Below are 21,337 nucleotides of genomic sequence, written 5' to 3' on the forward strand. Positions count from 1 at the left end.
TGACTCTAAGTGTGTATACGAAGTTACGTCGAATGGCCTTCTTACAAAACCACATCTGATGCTAACATGGCTACGTGTGTCCCAGAGAACCGTGAACTGTACTCTGCGAAATAAGTTTAATCTTCGGAACGTATTTAAGGGCCGGGGATACTAACGAGGAAGGTCCATAAACCATGAGAGTTGAATTTTCATGAAAATTAGTGACAAGATTCAGTTTAAGTTGCTAAGTAACATAGTAATAGTCACTCGATGCGCAAATGCTTCGTTGAGCTGCTACACTTACGCCATCTTGAAATCCAATAGGCAATGTAGAAGAATACCCTTTTAGCACAAAAACGCAAAAAGCTTTTGTAGATCTCTGTAGTGCTTGTATTTGTTGACCACAGCTTCTGATACAAGCACAGGTTTTGTCCGGCTTGGAGATGACATCTCATACTCGCTCGTAGAAGGCTCACTGTCACTAATTAATAGACTAGTTATCTGTTCCAAATCCATTTCGTTTGTCGAATCTTCATCGTTCACTCTCTGTGTCAGTGTCTATATCTAATGTGTCACTAACTGTTAGAGAAACGTCACCATTATATTTGTTTGCTATCATTGCAAGCAATGTATCTGCAAATGTCTTATCTTCTACCCCACTCTCACTCACGAAACTATATTTTTCTCTATTAATTGATTTAAAATGTTAACTACGTTTATCGGATTAATTGTTCACATTTTTTCACGGAACAAATGTTTCACTGGTCCAACAAATGAGTTCGTACCAAACGTCACACGCCTGCCCGCACCAAAATTACTGTACTACTAACGTTTGTCATTTGAAAACAGACACCCAGTTCCGTGCCGGAGAGGGGGGGGGGGGAGCGGGGCTACGGCCCCGGACGCCGAAATAAGGGAGGCGAAAAATTCGGGAGAAAAAAGAAAAAAAGATAGGAAAAACTGCTTGGAATATATGTATGGGGGCGCCGTCGTATACTCTCGACCCGGGCGCTGATTTTCCACGGCACGGCCCTTAAGACACCATACACCTCACCGCACACCCATGTTGCAATTGCCTATAGGAAAGCACTCTAAACTCTGCGTGCTATGTCTTAAAACCTTAAACAATAGTCTAAAGTCAAGAAAAGTAATAAGTATAATTTGTCAGTTTTTAATAATAAGGAGTACACTATTGGGGAAATTCACCACATTCCCATAGAGTATCTCAAGCACAAAAAAGAGCCATACATATCATTGTGAGTGTTAAAGCAAATGAATAAACAAGTCCCAAAATGAACTTCTTGATTGTCAAATACGTGATTTAAATAATAAATAAATCCTCGGACTTTAAGGAACACCTGCTACAATTAGATATTTATCACAGTTTTGATATGAAAATTAGTCATGCCCTTCTTATAAGCGAGGTTTTATCGTTGAAAGTGGTAAGATGCAGATATTTAATTATTTAATATTGAAGGAAAAAGCAAGAAAGAAGCTTGTAATATGGATTGCAACTTGGTACTGAATCTTACAATAATCTTTATTGCCATCTATTCTTAGCAGATGTGTACGCATTCTCTTATCACTATTAGCACAACAGACACAAGAAAAGTGAATTCTGTTTCCAGGTGTATCTTCTAAGAATAGGGTGTGAACTGATAATTTGAATCTTCTTCATTGTTCAATGCGTCAGCGATAAACTGATTTTATTTAGACAAACTGACAATAAATACATTAAAATATTTAACTTCGTAATATGCACAGTAAATTATAAGTTGTCAAGTATGAGTATTGGAAAAGAACGCAATATTCTGCAACAATGAGGGTCTTTGCGTAAGGTATCAAGATCCGAGAAGAAACCTTAACACACTAAAATTGACTATGTAAAATTATCTAAAATAGATTTTTGGTTTGATTCAGTTTAACGTTCCACACTTATGCCTGCTACACTAAAGGAGACATGGACTTGCTGATTACTGTGGAATCCGAACCACTTTGGTCGTTCAACTAATATGCATCAGTTTATATCATTCTTCTATTATATATCCGATCAATCCCTTTGGCATTCTCTGCTCGCCAACGATTAAACATGTTTTTCTACGACCACCAATCTATTTCTTTGCGCTTCGAAATAGGTATAATTTGGAGCATGCTGCTATTCCATTTTTCACTACAGGCATTTTAATTTAATTAACGATTTCTCTCACTAGGCTCAAGACCTGATTGGTATAGTAGCTATTGTACATCAAGTGACTGCTACAGCATTAGTCAAAACCCTGCAAATGCTCGCACGACCGCCTTTCATAACACAAATCTAACTCGGACAGTTTTTATATGTTTCTGTGGGTAAGAGAGCTCTTCACTCTGAAGTGAAAACAGATATGTAAACTTTGGTTGCGGAAATGGATTCCGGAGTAAATTCCAGTGTTATTTGATACCCCATATGACTCCCTTGCCATTTATTATATTTGACCGCGATTCAATATGGCGTCTTTCAAAATGGCGATCATGCACTGGAAGTATTCCTACGTATAGATGTCCTATCCCGGTTTACAATGGTGAAGTCAGATATACCAAAAGCTTTTTTTCATTTTTGTGCTAAAAGGGTATTTTTCTACATTGCCTACTGGATTTCAAGATGGCGTCAGTGTAGTAGCTCAACGAAGCATTTGCGCATCGAGTGACTATTACTACGTTACTTAGTAACTCGAACTGAATCTTGTCACTAATTTTCATCAAAATTCAACTCTCACGTTTTATGGACCTTCCTCGTAAGACCCATGTTGAGGCCTAAAGGAGACCAACTGCACACGCCTCTACAAGGGTCATCTCTCTAATGACAAGCTGGAGTTTCTAAGTCCTTCACTGGGCGAAGCTTAGATTTTTTTATCCAATTGTGGAAAATTCGGCCATAACTTATACTTTGGCCGACCAAAAGTCCCGTCCAGAATTTGTCCGTCATTGCAAGGTAAAATTTCTCGAAAGGTTATTGTCGTTGCTGGATTATGCTGTTATAGAGGTTCACTGTTCGTCAGGCATTTCAAAACTGAAGTATCGACCTGCATACTATCAGCAACTGACATCTGACATCTATTTATGCAGAAGACTTGCCGTGTATGTATGGAAATACAATAAATCAAATCTGTCTGTATTAAGACAAGGTTTACTACTTGCAAAGTCTATTTCATTTGAGGTGAAGTCATCCGTGCCAGTATTATGAATTTCTGTGAGTTTATTCTTCAGAAAAGAACATCTTCCTCGCGTGGTATCACCACTCCCCGATAATAGTGGAAAACCTGTAAGGGAAGGAATAGCAGAAAATTCCCCTTTCTGTGCTTCGTATAGAGCCTTCTACAATGAAAACGATTGTACAGGCCTATTGCTAAGACATAGGGGGTCATACCGAGACAAACAAATGGAGGCGGCATGAATTTTCTTGGGGCAATTTCGAGTTCAAATCAGGACATAAATACGAAACTCAATCCTCTGTTTAATATATATATGATTAGGACTTAATGGGATATATACATATTCAACTGTAGTACATTTAAGAATTACTATACTGTAAAATACATATATTTAAGTTATAATAATTATCATCATTTATACATCTGACCTGATATTACACTTTTTTAAAAGAAAATGTTTAAGTGATCATATGCAATTTTCTAATAGTCAATCTTATTAGATCGTTCAAGTTTTACGTTAATTGGATAACATGCACAGAAAACATACATAATAGGTAATCAGAAATAAACAGTACAAAAAAAAAAAAAAAAAAAAAAAACTTTTATAGGATGAGGGTTAATATTAAATAAACCAGGAATGTACTTTTTTCAGCGAACAAATGGGTGCCGTCCGTCGGTGGAGATGTGTTAGGGCATTCATGTATGTGTGTATGTTTTGTTTGTTCGCAGGAAGTGTCAGTCGCGAAGAGTCAGCCATTGAATGTGGGAATGTAATGAGCGCTGGTCGGATTTGAAATTTGTGTTAAATGACAGAACAACAACAACCAAACGCATCATTCCAGTCGTTCGTCATGATCCCTACTTCCCCGATATTACGCCACACCAGGTGACTTTTGGCTCTCCGAAGTTAATTAGACGAATATGACCCCAAAAAATTCATCGTGCAACTTCTAATGCTACTGTGAGAACTTAAGTTGCAATTTTTCGAAAGTCTCAGACGTTCAACGATGAACTTCACTCCGGTGCACTTTCAACAATACTAACCCACAAAACATCATGTCATCCATGACATGGTATTGCAGAATCGAAGACCTTTGGTATTTCGTATAAGAGGTTACAATACTCTCTGACGAAGTGCTCAACACACAAATCTGTGGCAGAGCATGAAGAATATATAGGCGAGACAGGTTCCTATATGTCTGAATGCTGCACGGTCGGCAGCGAGTACAGTGTTCTTTCCAGATATACTCTTTCCTCTTTCCCTCCGTAGCTGAAACATGGCCTATGTCAGGGATAAGATATACATTAATTAGTGTCCAAGTGTGGCCCCAACTCATTTTTACTTCTCCTCGGACAAACGTTTCTATAGGAAAATGTAAACAAGTACTCGCTTGAGAGAACATAATTTATCTTCATAAAAAGGATACAAGCAGATTTTCGTAAAATTTGTAATTCAGGATAAGACTTACATCTAACACTTTAAACCTGAGATAACCGGTTTTTAAGCAGTAGAAACCACACCTCATTCTACTCACAAAACACACATGTGAGACTGTTCGGGGTAAGGCGATGGCCGGTGTTTTGTGGAACGCTGAGAGCATTCTAATGACAGACCCCCTAGTAAACGGGCGATACGTGACTGAATATACTACTGAGAACTATTAGAACGTGTAAGTGAAAACAATAAAATGTGAGACAGTCGTGGAAAGCTCTCTAAAATCGTTCTGATGCACCAAGATAACATAAAGTTTATAGGTATAACAATAAACTGCGAAGAAATAAAATGTTGTCTCACCAAATTTAGTACCCTCAAACCTTTTTTCTCTTCCCTAGCTTAATATATAACGACTCACCAAGGGTAGTCGTCAACCTGGTTCGATCGTTGATATATGAATTTCGAGTGGTAGTAATAGTTTGCATGTAAAAATATCTTTAATAATTATATATACTATTATTCTCACCTTTTCTATAATAATTATAAAGTCGATGAACGGTACTAAATGGTTTATTAGTTGATACACTTTTATGTATTTTCGTTTAAACTGTCATGCACACAGACATGATGATTAGGTATCCATAAACAACAACTACATAGCAACTAATTACATAACACTATCCCATAATATATATTTTTACATATATTAAAAACATTCTTCTTTTGTTATTATTAAATTAACATTCTATTAAGTATAATGCACATGTATGAGCACTTTCTGCCCAAGGTACAGGTAATTAATAATCTATCCAAAGTATTTCGTTATATAAAATGTCGCCCGACAATTGGACTGAATATAAAAGTCATAAGAAAGCTTGGCTTTTATCTTCAAGAACCACTGGTTCGTTTACAATAATGGTCTTACTTTACACATGTTCATCACATTTTGATCGCCCCTCGTATGTATCTTCATTACATATCTATATATACATTTATAACAAATCTTTCATTTCATTAATACTTATTTTTGACAATAAAGTTTCAACACAAATTAATATAATGAAAACAATTTTTGTGTTTAATCAATCATGAATTAAATTATAATCCTCACCGTTAATAAAAAAGAATTAAAATCATTGAAAACTTATCGTTGGTTAATGAAAATCAAAGAAAATAAAATTGACTAAAAACCAAAAATTAAACATAACCTACGTTCGAATGACCAAAAGGAAGAAAATAAATCTATTTTTACATAAACAGAAGACACCCTTTTGTGATATATATATATATATTTTTTTCAGTCTTCTTCATTCCTATTTATTTGAGCAAGAATGTCAGGCGCAACTAATTCTTTCACTAGATGCATCCATTTTTCTTTTGTATACTGAGTAGGTTTCCAAACCTTTAGCTCATCTATATTACGAAGTCCAATTGACATACCCGTTTTAGCGTTCAACAATTCAAAAACTTTAGGATTTATTTCCTTAAAACATAAATAAGGACCTGAGAAAATGTCACAAAATTTATAAATCTTTTTTAACAACATATTACTTTGTGGATGTTGTTTAACAAAAACTAAGTCATTGACCTTGATCCGATATTTTCCTTCTTGCAAAGACTCTACTTGAGAATTACGTTTCAAAAATTTGTTATGTCTTCGGATTTTTACCATATTCACTAAACTGGAAGAATCTATAATTGTTGAATCTTCTAACTTGACATCAAAATGTTGTTCCACAGGGAAAATCAAATCAGAACCATTATGTACATTAGCAGGAGACACGCCTAAAGTATCTGATATAGAATGATTCAAAAGGTACGTGATTTGATTGACATGCTTGATCCATTCGGCATGTTTGTCTTTACAAAAGTGTCGAAACAACATACCAAAATTACGATGTACATTTTCTACAACAGAGCTACTAGGATGGTACGGAGTTACAAAATGAATTTTAATGTTAGCCTTGTTCATGGCTTTGATGAACACATCACTTTTGAACTGTGAACCATTATCGCATAATATGTGTTCGATAGGGCCACAATGTGGAATATATACATTCAAGATTTTATTTATGATAGCAACGGAAGTTGCTCTGCGCAGAGGATAAGCTACTACATAACGTGAAAAGATATCCATGGTTGTTAGTAAATAAGTTTCTCCAGTAGCTGCTCTTGGTAAAGGTCCATATAAATCGATTGACAGAAACGAATGTGGTCTTTCAGGCGTTATTGAGAGCATTGGTTTTTGTACAGCCTGGTAATTATGTTTAATTCGCATGCACTCAATACAGTCCTTGATATAATTTTTGATTTGAGTTCTCATTCCCTTCCAATAAAAGGATTTATTAATCAAGGCACATACCTTTAAATAACCAAAATGACCAAAATCGTCATGATAGGCCTTTAATATGCGTGTTGTTAGCGTAGGTGGAATACAAATTTTGTTTCTAGATTTGAATTTAAAATCTTTAATAAGTAGAATTCCGTTGGTCAATTTAAATCTGGAATTCCAATGTTTGGGACAATTACATTCCTCACTGCATGAAGATAAATGTTCCATAATTTGTTTATATTCATGATAATTCATTTGATGTTCTCGTAGATCTTCTATTGAAATGGTAGCTATTTCATCCTGTAAGATCTTAAATTCGTTGATGGACAAGATATGTTGTTCTTCTCCAGGAAACAGACGTGATAAGGTATCTACGGGTCCATTATCTACCCCTTTAATGTGTCGTACTTCAAAATCATAAGCTTGAAGATCTAACGACCAGCGAAGTAGTCTGTTATTATATCCCTGTACGCTGTTAAGGTATCGCAATGAATTATGATCGGTAAGTACTATAAAATGACATCCGCTAAGATATGGAGCAAATTTTTGTATCGCAAAACGCACAGCCAAAAGTTCGATTTCTGTCGTGGTGTATCCTTTTTCAGCTTTCTTCAAAGTACGGCTAGCACAATGAATGACAGCCGGTTCCTGAATAGTTGGATTAGGTTGCCAGAGTACTGCAGAAATTCCAAGTTGGGAACCGTCACACTGAACATAGAAAGGAACGTCATATCGGGGGTGATTCAAATGGATGTTTCGTTTTACGCACTCCTTCAACTTATTAAAACTGTGTTCTTGAATCGGACCCCATTGCCATGGTACTCCTTTCTTTATAATCATAAATAAAGGCTGGGCTATCTCGGCAAATCGCGGGATGGCTTTGCGAAACCAATTGAAGAGCCCTAATATTTGCCGTGTCTGTTTCACATTTAATGGGACAGGCAGATCTTCTATGGCTTGTACTTTAGATTGACTGAATTGTAAACCTGAGGCATCAATTTGGTATCCAAGAAATTCTATGGAATTCTGCAGAAATTTTGATTTCTGTAGATTGATAGTAAGGCCCGAACTTTCCAATCTGTCTAAAACTATATCTAAGTACTTCAAATATTCATGTGGATTTTTTCCCATTATTAAGATGTCATCAGCGTAAGTTATCACGTTGCTACGTAAGTCTTGACCCAAGACTTTATTCAAGCAGGATGCTAACGCCGCACTACCATTGATAAGCCCAAAGACTACACGGTTGTATTCGTATAAGTGACCTTCAAAACTAAATGCCGTGTACGGTTTCGAATCTTCATGTAATTCGACCTGATTATATGCCATTACTAGGTCTAAATTTCCGAAGACAGCATTCCCTTGTAAAGAAGCTAGTTTTTCTTCCACTGGAGGATACCTCACTTGTTCCAGATCAATGTGACAATTCGTGCGTCTCAAATCTAATACCACACGTAGAGAACCATTTTTCTTTGGAACAACATGTAATGGATTAAGATGCACGCTTCGTGAAGGCCTAATGATCCCATCTCTTAACATATCTGTAATTTGCTGACGTACATTCTCCCTGTATCTATATGGAATTATATAAGGCTTGGTTACTATGGGCTTGTCTGTTTTAACTTTAAAAGAATAAACAAAATCCTTGCAACGCCCAGGACGTTCTGAAAATACATTTTTATGTTTATATAGGATATTCTTAAAGTCAGCTTTTACTGTATTATCTGTAAAATCAAGGCTACTTTCGAGTGATTTAACACGTTCAGAAAACAATACATCGTCTTTTAAATTCACCAAATTTTGTGTGTCTTCTATTCGTTGATCATTTAATTTACCACTTTCTGCACTAACAGAAACATTATTCATGACATGAGAAATATTATTATATTGACAAGCACTATTACCTAATTTTGGAAGCAGTTTCTGAACGATTTCCTGAGGTATACCAGGTATAGTTAACGTTTGGTTTTTAAAATCAAGCATGACACGTAATTGAGATAATAAATCTAAACCCATAATTAATTTCTCGTTCAGTTCCTTTATTACCAGAATAGGGATTGATATTTCAAAATCTTGAATAGTTATTGTCACACGAGTAATTCCAGCTACTCTCTTTTTATGTTTACCGGTAAAATCAACTATAATAAGGTTCTCAGCCTTTTGTAGCTTAGGATTCGAATAATTACTAGTAATTGCTTTCCACAACGAATACGATAATAGAGAGGCATTTGCTCCTGTATCAAGTAAGGCTTCAGTACTTAACCCATTGACTTTAATAGGTATTTTAGCTGTACTATATGATTTTAAAAATACAAAATTTTCTTCAATATTAAAACCATCATTGACAGTATCATCTTCGAACCAACAACGATTTACAACAGGTATAAATTGGTACTGACATCTATTAATTGCTACTTCCGAATAATTATTTACAGAGACGTCACGTGAAAGATCATTTTCATCATTAACATGAACATGTAAATTGGAAGATAAATGTTCATAAGAATTATCGCTTAAATTTGTAGATAAATGTTCATGAGAATCTACAGCTGATATGGGTTTAACCCCTACCACATCAGCCGCAATTAGTTTAAATTCATACTCGTGTATGGTTCCAATAAAGTACATTGTACAGCACAATCATGATTATGTCCCGTATTACTGTTCTGTACAGGAATTACTTCAATACCTGGATCTTGATGCGAAGTGCCATCTCTTGACCTCCAATTACGTCTATCCACGTAGTTTGTTGTATTCCTGGAATTTCGCCATACATTACGTCTATTTTTAAACCTATTTTGATTATATGGTCTAACATAAGGATTGTTACGATTAATTAGGTTAGGCGGATTCCCTACATAACTTTGCCTATTTCGCTCGTTTTGATTGCTAGAATTTACTCGGCTTAGGTTGTGTTCCGTATCGTTCACACTTCTGATATTTAGATTCCGAACAGGTACAAAATGATCTGAATTATTCTTATTTTTACCTACTCCTGCTTGTTGACTCATAGCATGGTATTGAGTTTCATAGCATTGGACAAGCATTAATAAATGGTTGAAACTCATACACTGTGTAGAAAACAAGATCTGTTGTAACTTAAATGGGAGCAAATTTCGAATCGATGCTATTATTCTAGATTCCGATTGTAATGGATTAACGACTTTTAATTCGTTGTATGTATTTACAACAAACTCAACAACAGATTTGTGCAAACGAGGATTGAAATGTTGATTTCTAATGGTGGCATCTCGATTTGCAAGCAAAAAGTCATTTTCATAATTCGCAATTAGCGCTGCTTTGAATTCCTCATAAGTATTGATGTGATCACGTACGGCTTTAAACCATAAAGAACATGGTGGGAGTAATACATGAGGGATTAATTTCATATATTGTGATCTATCTATACACATTATATTGCATTCGTCCTGAAATTTTTCCAGGAAAGAAGTAGCGTTCTCATTACATTTACCACTGAATTTACTCATAGCCCGTATTTCACTCATCTTAACACTTAACTTTACCTTTCTTTTATCATTCCGTGTACTTATTGGGTGACAATTCCTATCCATGACGTGATGTGTTGTTGCACCATCCCTTTTCCGCCCATCTGTCCTCTTCGGATGAATTTCTTCCAAAATCATATCCTCATCAGACACAGGTGAAGGCGAAGTCATCTCTGGTGAGTGGGGAAAATCCAAGCGATCACTACCCATATTATTGTGGTATGTGTTGTCCTTAACCTGTAGCGTTCTAATTTCTTCCTGTAGAGTAGCTATCAATTGCGTATTTGCACGTATGTTGTTAGAATTATTGATGACCTGAATCTTTTGCTGTTGAACAGAAGATTCTATTACTTCTAAATCCTTTTTTACATCACTGATTTCTTGGCTCAGGTGGTTGTGATTATCCTGGCATTCCTCAGATATTCCTTTTAACTTTTCCTCGAACTGCGAGGTGATATCGTTCATCGTCTGGATAATTAATTGTTTCGTTTCATCTGACTTCTGTTCCATTCGTCTGCTTAATTCCTCGTATTGCTTGTTGGATTCTTCTGAGTTCTGCTCTATCTTCTGCTCTATCGTCTGCTTTAATTCGGTAGACATCTGAATCAATTGTCGCTGTAAGGCTAGCAAGATTCGGTCTTCTGATGTCATTCCTGGTGCTACACTATGTTCACCGTCGTCACTATTATTGGATTCTTTCTCAATTGCCTCGCCGTTCATTTTTCTTATAATTATTCTACCACTTCTTAGTCTGGTGAAATTTGTATTCATTAACTTTATTACAAAAGTAAATTCACCCTTACTTTGCTTCGGGATATGAATTTACAGCAAATCCCGGGTTTCGGCACCAAAATTTTTATAACGACTCACCAAGGGTAGTCGTCAACCTGGTTCGATCGTTGATATATGAATTTCGAGTGGTAGTAATAGTTTGCATGTAAAAATATCTTTAATAATTATATATACTATTATTCTCACCTTTTCTATAATAATTATAAAGTCGATGAACGGTACTAAATGGTTTATTAGTTGATACACTTTTATGTATTTTCATTTAAACTGTCATGCACACAGACATGATGATTAGGTATCCATAAACAACAACTACATAGCAACTAATTACATAACACTATCCCATAATATATATTTTTACATATATTAAAAACATTCTTCTTTTGTTATTATTAAATTAACATTCTATTAAGTATAGTGCACATGTATGAGCACTTTCTGCCCAAGGTACAGGTAATTAATAATCTATCCAAAGTATTTCGTTATAAATAATAACAATGAACTACGTTCTAGTGGTGATGGGAGTTATTATGACTGATAGTGATTTTCTGAATACTAGAAATCCGGATTTATTTACAGGTTTACGAAAATCTTTTTGAGTTGATTGAAGAAGTGATGTGTATTAGGATATACAGAAAAGGTTTTACACCTGAGCGACTTCTTACTTTGTGGGTAGATTTGAAAGCTGTCAATTACTCCCATGTAATACATGTACTATAAAACCGCACGGCACGAATAACTGAAAAGTTCCAAATTTAAATAAGTAAAATCACCCAGTAAGATTCGAATCAGGTTCAAGAATATTGAATCCCCACAAAAAGGCATGACTAGCGAAGCAAATACAAATTATCCCTACAATTGTATGGATAGAGGACGAACTTCTTAACAATCCTCCTTGATTTTGTTAACGATTTTAGTGGTCGAAAAGCTCTGTGTTTTACCTACAACAAAGTTTTCTGCATTTGCCTAGGTACTGTTTTGTTCTGGAACTATCATTACATTAAGTAACCAAAGAAAAGCTGAGTATTTTAAGAAGTGAACTGTAAGCTGTTCTTGGAAGTCCCGTTACTTCCTTTCTTGTTACCTCCCTGTCCTATTACTACGAATGCGTTGTTGCCAAAATTACAATTTTAAGGGACTTAGAAAAATTCACGCGTGCAATTATATTTTGGAGAGAAGTGTGCAAAAACAAATGTAATTCTCGATAAACTACCTAAAATCGTTCTCAAATTGATCCATTCTATTTGACGATAGTTACAAAAGAAAATTTATGAATAAGCTCACGACTATCTTGATATCTCAAATCACAGTTTTTCTAACAAGACTAATTTTTTTTTAAATATCATTTTTTTTTTTTTTTTTTTTATCAAGAAGCTATTTTCTATAATATAAAACAAGAAGTTGAACAACTCGGTGAACTGAAGTCAGAAGGTTTCGGTGTACAAAGCTGTGGAACACGGCCCCTGTTATCGGACTACTTGCCCACCAAACTTCGTTTAGATCCGTCCAGTAGTTACCCAAAATTAAAGAATCTCATACACGCGCCTGAAGGGAAACTAAAAGCTCCTGTATACTTACGGCGGGAGCTATAATATATATATATATATAACTGAAAGCACAAAAACGAAACACAATTACTAAAGGGTAATTCTGCAACCTTCTTAATACCGTATTATTACAATTTCTTACCTTATTTAAATCACACACCAACTTTCTTGCTGAACCACAATCGGGAGGGTTTTGCAAGTAGTCTAGTCTTCTCTGGACCAAATCACTTAATTGTCTTGATTCTTTCTCTCTCCATTCCGCATAGCCATCCACTTCTGCAAGTCTTTCGGCGTTGAGCAACAGTGACCTGAATACCAGGAAAAAAAAAAAAAAAACACCCATGGAATGAACTTCATATCGCAAACTATGCAACAGAAAGTAAAAATAATGTCAGTGTTAAAAATAAAAACCTAATAAAGCGATACCGAATCACAGTTTATGACACAAAATCACAGAAATGCGATGTAAACGATAAACTGGATCACAAAATGTGATGCATTTACAGTTTATTGCCGAACTGAGCTATTTTTACACCAAGAAACAGTGTATCATTGTCTTCCCCCCTCCCCCCGCCAAAAAAAAACTTTTGATATCATATAGTTAGAAATCAGTTGTAAATATTTCCTCGGAAACACGACGTTCCGTTTTAGGTGTTTCTTTGGCTCTCAATATCACAAACCAATCCACTGTGGACCACACATCATATTACTGGTGCTAGATTATAAGACGTCTTTTTCTCTTTAACTTTTTTCTTGTTTCAAAAATAGCGCTTGGCTTTCAATCGGTATCGTTAATATGGTAGGGAAGTAGACGACATCTTTTATCAAGGCAATAAGAAAAAGTTCCGGAGAATATCGTGTTGCGAAATCAGTGGATTTTCTTCTGATCAAGAAGGAAATGCAAATTTTATAATGGAAATGTTTGGATTAAGCAGATATTTTAAGTATTCATAGTAAGAAAAATAAATGTCTTTATAGTCGTAGATACTCTGCATGAAGACAGTGAAAAAGAAATACGTGACAATAAACTAAATGATCAGATGACTTACTAAACAATTAAATGACAGGAAATTTATTCCTTATGCTTTGTGTGCTTCATTAATATATGTTAAGTTTTTATTATCATTATTTAGTTTTTGATTTCCGGCGGTCGGCTCACGCTATCTCAGACTTGCATTCACTCTAACTCGGGCTCGCTATCTTCACTGAGGTTCGCGATAACTCGATCTCGTACTCATTTTTACCTCACTGGGCTCTCTATTTTCTCCGCGGGGTCCGCACTCGCTCGGACTCAGTTTTTGGCTCGACATCCTTCATAAAATTTGTGTTCACATGTGGTCACGCTCGATTATGAAGTAAGAGGCCGACTGAACCGAGCTCGCGAGTGGTTTGCAGAGCAGGAAAGTATATTGTCAATCGCACTCAATTGAGCATAGAAAACGAAATACCGCACTCTAGTAGCTCACGACTGCAGTGCAAACAGATTAGTTGCGTATTTATTTATTTATAGTTTAGCGTCTCTTTCAGCACCGAGGTTATATGAGACGTGAACTTACAGTTTATATGGGATCCGAACCATATAAGCTTCCACCGGAAATGGAAATAGTGTGTCCCGTGCTGAAGGCATGCACGCTAACCATATGGCCACAAGGTCCCGTGCAAAGTATCCAAGTTGCATGGAAGAGGGAATGTGGTATTCAACGAGGCTAAAGCACAAAGTAAAGGAAGGCTTTAATGAACTGAAGAAAAAGTAAGATATCTGTGTAGGCATTGTCAATGGTTGAGAACAAACAAACAAAAACATTAAAAAACACACATACAAAAGAAAGACGATTTTCATGAAATGAAGAGAAATAAATGAAAACAATATTTCTAATAAAATCGTACCGTTAACAGCTGACAAAATCTTTTGAAAATAAAAGTTTGCGAGTGTAACGCCACTCCAGGATTCTATCAGTAGTAATACTACCAACGGAGTTCTGTGATGATAATCTTGCGCAACGGTAATATTTAAAATACGGTACAGCAGCTCAGATGATCGAAACCACATAACCTAAGTGCTCAACCTACGGCAACTAAGTCGCTAATAAGAAAATAACGGAAAAATGATTATGCAAATACAATTCTGAAAGTGGGACTGGAACTACATTAGTTTTCCCCGGAACAGAATCCAGGCCTTCTACTGTCAATGTGAGAATACTACCTATTGAGCCCAAATGTGATCTTGAGTCTTGAAGGGTAAAGAAGATGATTTATATCCATATAAGACAGTTTCTAATGTTGTTTATTGCTTTATAAAAAATATACAGCTAAAGATTCCACTCCATTCTATACTGAAAATAATAATAATAATAAATAAATTATTAAAGAATGTTGCGATACTGATGTGAAGAAAAAGAAAAAGCTTATTAAATCATGAACTACAAGTTGTGGGAAAATCTAAAGTGCGACAGTGACTTGCTGAACTAAAACCCTGACTAATTACTCAGAATGTATTTGAAGATTATAGAGATAATAAGGTGTCCCGTTCGGATGATATTTATCCGAATTTAATATAGTACGCAGAAGTAGTTTCGCTTTTGCTTGTTTGGAAGTGGTAAGTATGGAGACACTGTAGAGTTTTCTTGTTACATAGAAATTAGTTTCTGTAGTACGTATATTTGAGTAGATTAGTTTATGACTAGTACATAATGACAGGTTAGGCAGAGAATCACATATGCTTTTCATTAGATAATGTTTATTGTAGGACAGAAAATAGAAAATTATAGTTCATAGAACAGGCATTAAGAAATAATTTTGCTTTTGTTACTTTAGTGCAACATGAAGTTAATATTTTGTTTTTTTCTTACAGCGTTTTCGTTGACAGTTGCTGGGTTCTGCATGACCTTACTACGATTCGGAAATGGAAAGTATAAACTTTCCTAACTATCATCAAGTGTACTTGAGTATCTTATTTAATCAACAAATATCTTAACCATTATACCCAAACAGTACTTCGTCACTTCTACATAACAACAATTATTATAATATAAATTCATCTTATATACTGTACTTTCATATTACTTTATATAATGTACGTTATTTATTAATTCTGTCTCCCTTTCAAGTCTGCAGCATTCCTGTAAACACAAGGGCGTAAGTCGTGAAAACTTCAAACCGTAAACATGTTCCTTAATACTCGCATACTCGGTAAACATTGAAACGCAACAACTAGTTTTTATTCTTAAGTAGCAGGATTGTACAATTACGTGTAACTGTTCAACTATATTACATATTGAAACAGAAAACCAAACGATAATGCAGCCCAAAGCATTTCATTAGACCAAACAGTAATCAATCTCAGAACAATTTATGGATAATAAGCCTAGTGCAGTGAATTCTGAATCAATAATTAATATGGATTACTTCATTTGGATGTTGTTACTGGTATACGGCTATGGGAAGCACTAACTTCCAGAATCAGGCCTATTAGTAATCCATTTGAACTGAATCCATGGCACCAACAAATTGAAGTTACTTAAAATAGCTTATTAGTCAAGGTTACCTAACATCATCATCTTACTAAATATGTATGCTCTTATTCTGCTCGTACTACCGGATATCATTATTAGCTTTTACTCCAAATATAAGATACTTATATTCACGAATATTAGAAGTTTTTTTTCTCTTCTTTAATCGACATTAATAATTTTTCCTATCGCCAATGATTTGATTGACTTCGTACAATAACACTGGAAATGAATTTAAAATGTAGACAACTAAATAAACAAAGAGATGATACCCAGTAATGCGGTCAAGGTATGAGCGGCGCATTACACGAGACATAAGAAACCCCACCCCATAACGGGAATCGTTTAAAACTGTCACTCCAAGAACGATATTTCGAGCTCAAATATTCTCCGTACAGCCTCGATGTCACCTGAATGGCTTCCACATCTTCGTCCCCTTAAAGTCACTGAAAACCAAACGGTTCGATTGTGACAAGGAAGTGCAGGACGCAATGGAAAATAGATCCATCAGGAACATGAGTTTCTACACTGAAGCCATCCACTCCCTTCCTATGGTGCCTCAGGGTGAATGGAGTCAGTGCATCTATATCAATAGTAATTATCTGTAGATGTAATATTACACAATAACCGTACTTTACATATTCTATAACTAACACACTCTGAAATAAATTATGTTTAGATATAACTGTAGTCTCATTTTCATTTAGTAAACCTTATATATTACCAGAAGACATTATTATTTTAATGAAGAATTCTGAGATGGTAGGACTTTAAAAAAAGGTTATAAGACCAAGCTGCATGGATCTTCCTTACCATTACGATATTGACTATCAGTATAAAAAAAAAAAAATGCATGAATCATCATCTTATCTTGATTCAATTTTCCTTCTTAGGGATCACCCGAACGTACGAATGATTAACGCACGGGTCTTCTGTTCAACCTCCAGTGGAGCATGTGGTTCAGTTTTCATGTTAACAGACGCACTTTTCATACAGTCTGCTACTGAAAAAGACGCAAATTCTAAGGAAAAAGAACTGTATCTATACCAATGAAAGATATCTCTTGAAATCTGGCAGCAGTTGTAATCAGTAGTGTTATATTTTTACAGAAACAAGATAAAAATGTACAAGAAGCCATCAGAAAAAAGTTAACATATGGAAGTGTACTACCACCTACAATATTATTCCCATTAAACATGGGAGAGTTTGAATTTTTCAAGCTTTAGGATAGCGCTCTCTCACAGAAATATACGAGGTGTGGCAATTTAATAATGAGACTGCCCACCTCCTGTCGCGCAGGATCGTGGGGGAGGAGGTAGCTAATGATGTGTTGTTGATCTTGAACCTTCATGAGCAGCCACTGTTTTTTTTCATGATTCTGAAAGCTTTTCTTTTCTTTGCAAGCTTGCATGAAGAGGACAGTGTTCTGTAGTAGTGCCGGAATCATGGTGAACAGTGATGTTGAGCAGCGCATTAACATCAAATTTCTGGTGAAATGAAACAAAACACCGACGGAATGTTGTGCAATGTTAAAAGAGGTGTATGGTGATAATGCTATGTCACGTGCGCGAGTTTTCGAATGGTACAAACGATTTTCAGAAGATAGGGAGGAGGTTGAAGATGATGAACGACCCGGCCGCCCTTTGAGTTCAAGAACGGAGTAAAATGTTTAAAAATTAATGAACTTGTGCGGAAAGACAGATGTTTAAGCATTCGGATGACATTTTAAACATGACAAAAGTTTGTGCCAAAATTGTCCCGAAAAACCTCTCTCAGGAACAAAAAAACATTTGAAAGACCATTTGCTGTGACGTCATGGAACGACTCAAAGCAGAACCACACTTGCTAACACGTGTCATTACACGTGTCACGTGGATTTTCCAGTATGACCCCGAGACTAAGCATCAATCCATACACTGGAAGACTCCCACATCGCCAAGAATGAAAAAAGCACGAATAAACAAGTCGTAAGTGAAGGCAATGCTCATCGCTTTTTTTCGATACCAGGGGTATTATCATGACTGAATGGGTGCCTCAGGGTGAAACGGTGAATAAGACTTACTAGAAAAACATCCTAATCAAGCTGAGGGAAAGAATAAGGAAGAAGAGACCAGATTTGTGGAAGAACTATGCATGGATCCTCCACCAAGACAATGCGCCTGTCCATAATGCCCTTTCTGTGAAGCAGTTTTTAGTAGCCAAGTGCATTCCTGTGCTAGACCATCATCCGTATTCCCCAGACCTGGTTCCCTGTGACTTTTATCTATTCCCAAAAGTGAAAAGTGCATTGAAGGGAACACATTTTCAGTCTCTGGAAGAGGTGAAACGAAAAACGGCAGAGTTGTTGAACAGTGTGACATCTGATGACCTATAGCATTGCTTTGAACCATGGAAGGCACGTATGCAGCGGTGTATAGATAGGGGAGGGGAGTATATTAAAGGGGATAACAGTCAATTGTAACTTTGTTTGCAATACATCACATTTATGACATCAGTCTCGTTATTTAATTGCTACACCTCATATTTTCATTATTGAACTACGTGAAGAAAAAATCTCATTACTATAACACAAGATATAAGGAAATATAAGAAACTATGTTTACCTTTTATGTTCTAATCCTAATTCCAACATGCGTGTTATTCTCTTTGTTACTTGAGGAGACTGCTTTGTTTGTTCCTGTAATTTCTTCAATTCCGAGCTAAAGTAATACCAGATTTCTTTAATTCCATTTATTATTCTCCTCCTCGTCACTTCGTATTCTACGCTAGGTTCCTCCTTAGGCTCTGTGGATAATAACACGTAAATAATAAAACATTACAAATAACAGAGATATTTGGAATAACTAATTGATTATCGTAAAATCCCCAGTCGATGACTAGTGACGTTGTCATTTTTCTAAATTTCTGAAAACACCAGAATATACACAATAATACCAACATTTCTTCTGTAACTTTCTACTGTCTAGTAAGAAACTGGAATACATTTAGTTTCCATTCCTTACTTGTTAAAAAAAAAAAAAAAAAAAAAAAAAAAAAAAAAAAAAAAAAAAAAAACTTTATCGTGTACAAAGTATAATTAAAAAACGTTACACCGAAAATAAATACGAAGTTTCTAGTACTACAGCCCAGGAAATACTATGGTTGGCCACTGGGAAGCGTTCAGATGGACAACGCATGGTCAGCGTATCGGATTTTTTTTAGATTTGTAGCTTTCTTAAATCAAGGTACTCTTCAACTCCGAAAATTTAGTTCTCCAAAGGAAATCGCACGGCAGTCAATCGGGAACACGTGCACCAAACGGACAAAGTAAAATGAATTATGATAATGAAATGAACAGAGAAAAGACAATATGTAACATACATGAACTGAGCAAGATTCAAATCTGCAACTGTTATGTCTTGCGATCACTAGCCTAATGAATTAGACCAGCGTTTTCAAACTGTGGTCTTAGGTATGACATTACGGTCTTCTTAGATTAAACAATAGTTCAAAAAAGGTAAAATTCAAATGCACTGCGCATCACACATTATCTTAAGAATCTATAGATTATACAAATAATTGATTACTGTATATTGTAATATCCTGACCATGTGTTGGCTATAGCAGAAGGCACTTCAATATAGATGTATATTATAAAGGGATAAGTACAGTACACGAACAAATTTTCTTTCATCCAATCGAATTGCACATGTATATTTGAAAGGAAGGAAGGGCCCTTTTAAGCACACGTATTCTTCTGTTTCACGTTTATGATTTACTGGGATTGCACAGGATTGCCACTCTTAGCATATGCTTGTCTGTTTGTTGAAGTTTAGCGTTCCTCTTCAGCACCAAGGTTATATAAGACGTGGTGTTGCAATTTAAAGTGCAATTTGAACCAACGCATTACGTTCAATGCTTTCCAACGGCGAATATCGAACCTGGGTTATTTGGAAAGAGGCACGCGCGCTAGCCATTAGATCAGCGGAAAGGGCTAGTACATGCTTATGCGCTTAAACGCAAAATCAGCGAAGGGCGCGCAGTCACCGTCACATAAAATCTTGGCGCGGGGTACGAGGGTAAAGAAATCTAGTTGTCATTTTTAGACGGTGGTTCTCTGAGGACAGTTTCATTTTTTCAAAGCGGAACTAACGTGAAGAGTTCCTTCATTTGTAAGGGGATAAATGCCTTTTATTTTTTAAAAAGGAAATATTGTGGATTTTGTTTAAGTTGTATGCTGGCAAAATAACATTGCGTCCTTCCAGATCTGATTAACAGCCGAGATTATATGAAAGGATTCTTGACTAAGGTCAAGCCATATCCGGATTTGGTTTTCGGAAATCGAAACCAAATCGGAATACCGAAACTTGATTGAAATATTGCTCCGTAAACTTTTTTATTTCCATATTTGAAAATATCGATCGATCGATATATTGAAATATGGCACAGTCCTACTTTTGATCAGACTTATCCTCAAGTAATAAATTCTACAACTAATTCCGCATCAGGACAGAGTCATTTAGTACCACCAAACCAATTACAGCTTACAAATTATCTAAACCAGGATATGTTATCTTACGGAATAAAAAGGCAAGTAATACAAAAAAAAAAAAAAAAAAAGATAATTCAACAGTAGCACACATACCGTAACTACTCTCAAAATCTCTACCATATAATTTAATAAATTCTAGCAAAAAAAACAACAGAAAAACAAACCTATAACAGGCTCCCCATTGTCATTTAATGTTTGCAGTAACTTTTCTGCCTTTGACAATTTGTCTTGAAGGTCGTGGAGTAAGGCATCTTTGTCACCTTGCTTGAGAGATGGGTTCCTAGAAATAAACAGGTGATCTACTCAGGGATTCTACAACAAAAAATTTACATATTTAAGGAAGATACACACTAAATGTCCAGCATAAATGATAAACATCACTTGTGCCAAAACAAACGGCAAAAAGGAATTCACAACATGAAAGAAATCAAACAACTAAACTAAATGAAAATTGTTTATGTGGCGCTAGTGTCACTCAAGAAAAGAAAACAACTACATTTTAATATGGTTTCTATTTT

General features: G+C 35.6%; 1 protein-coding gene across 4 annotated transcripts in view; it reads right to left on the reverse strand.

Moving 5' to 3' along the window:
* Window positions 1-21,337, reverse strand: part of FucT6 (alpha-(1,6)-fucosyltransferase 8) — a 236,754-nt gene that overhangs the window by 30,378 nt on the left and 185,039 nt on the right. For all 4 annotated transcript variants that reach the window (XM_081772210.1, XM_081772212.1, XM_081772209.1 and 1 more), the window contains 3 exons: window positions 20,984-21,099; window positions 18,892-19,072; window positions 12,922-13,087 (listed from right to left, as the gene is read on the reverse strand). In XM_081772210.1, coding sequence (XP_081628336.1) covers window positions 12,922-13,087; window positions 18,892-19,072; window positions 20,984-21,099 — 463 coding nt within the window. The remainder of the gene's footprint in view (window positions 1-12,921; window positions 13,088-18,891; window positions 19,073-20,983; window positions 21,100-21,337) is intronic.

Source organism: Thermobia domestica, chromosome 9 (genome assembly GCF_964235325.1).
Source record: "Thermobia domestica chromosome 9, izTheDome1.hap1.1, whole genome shotgun sequence".
Classification (NCBI taxonomy): domain Eukaryota; kingdom Metazoa; phylum Arthropoda; class Insecta; order Zygentoma; family Lepismatidae; genus Thermobia; species Thermobia domestica.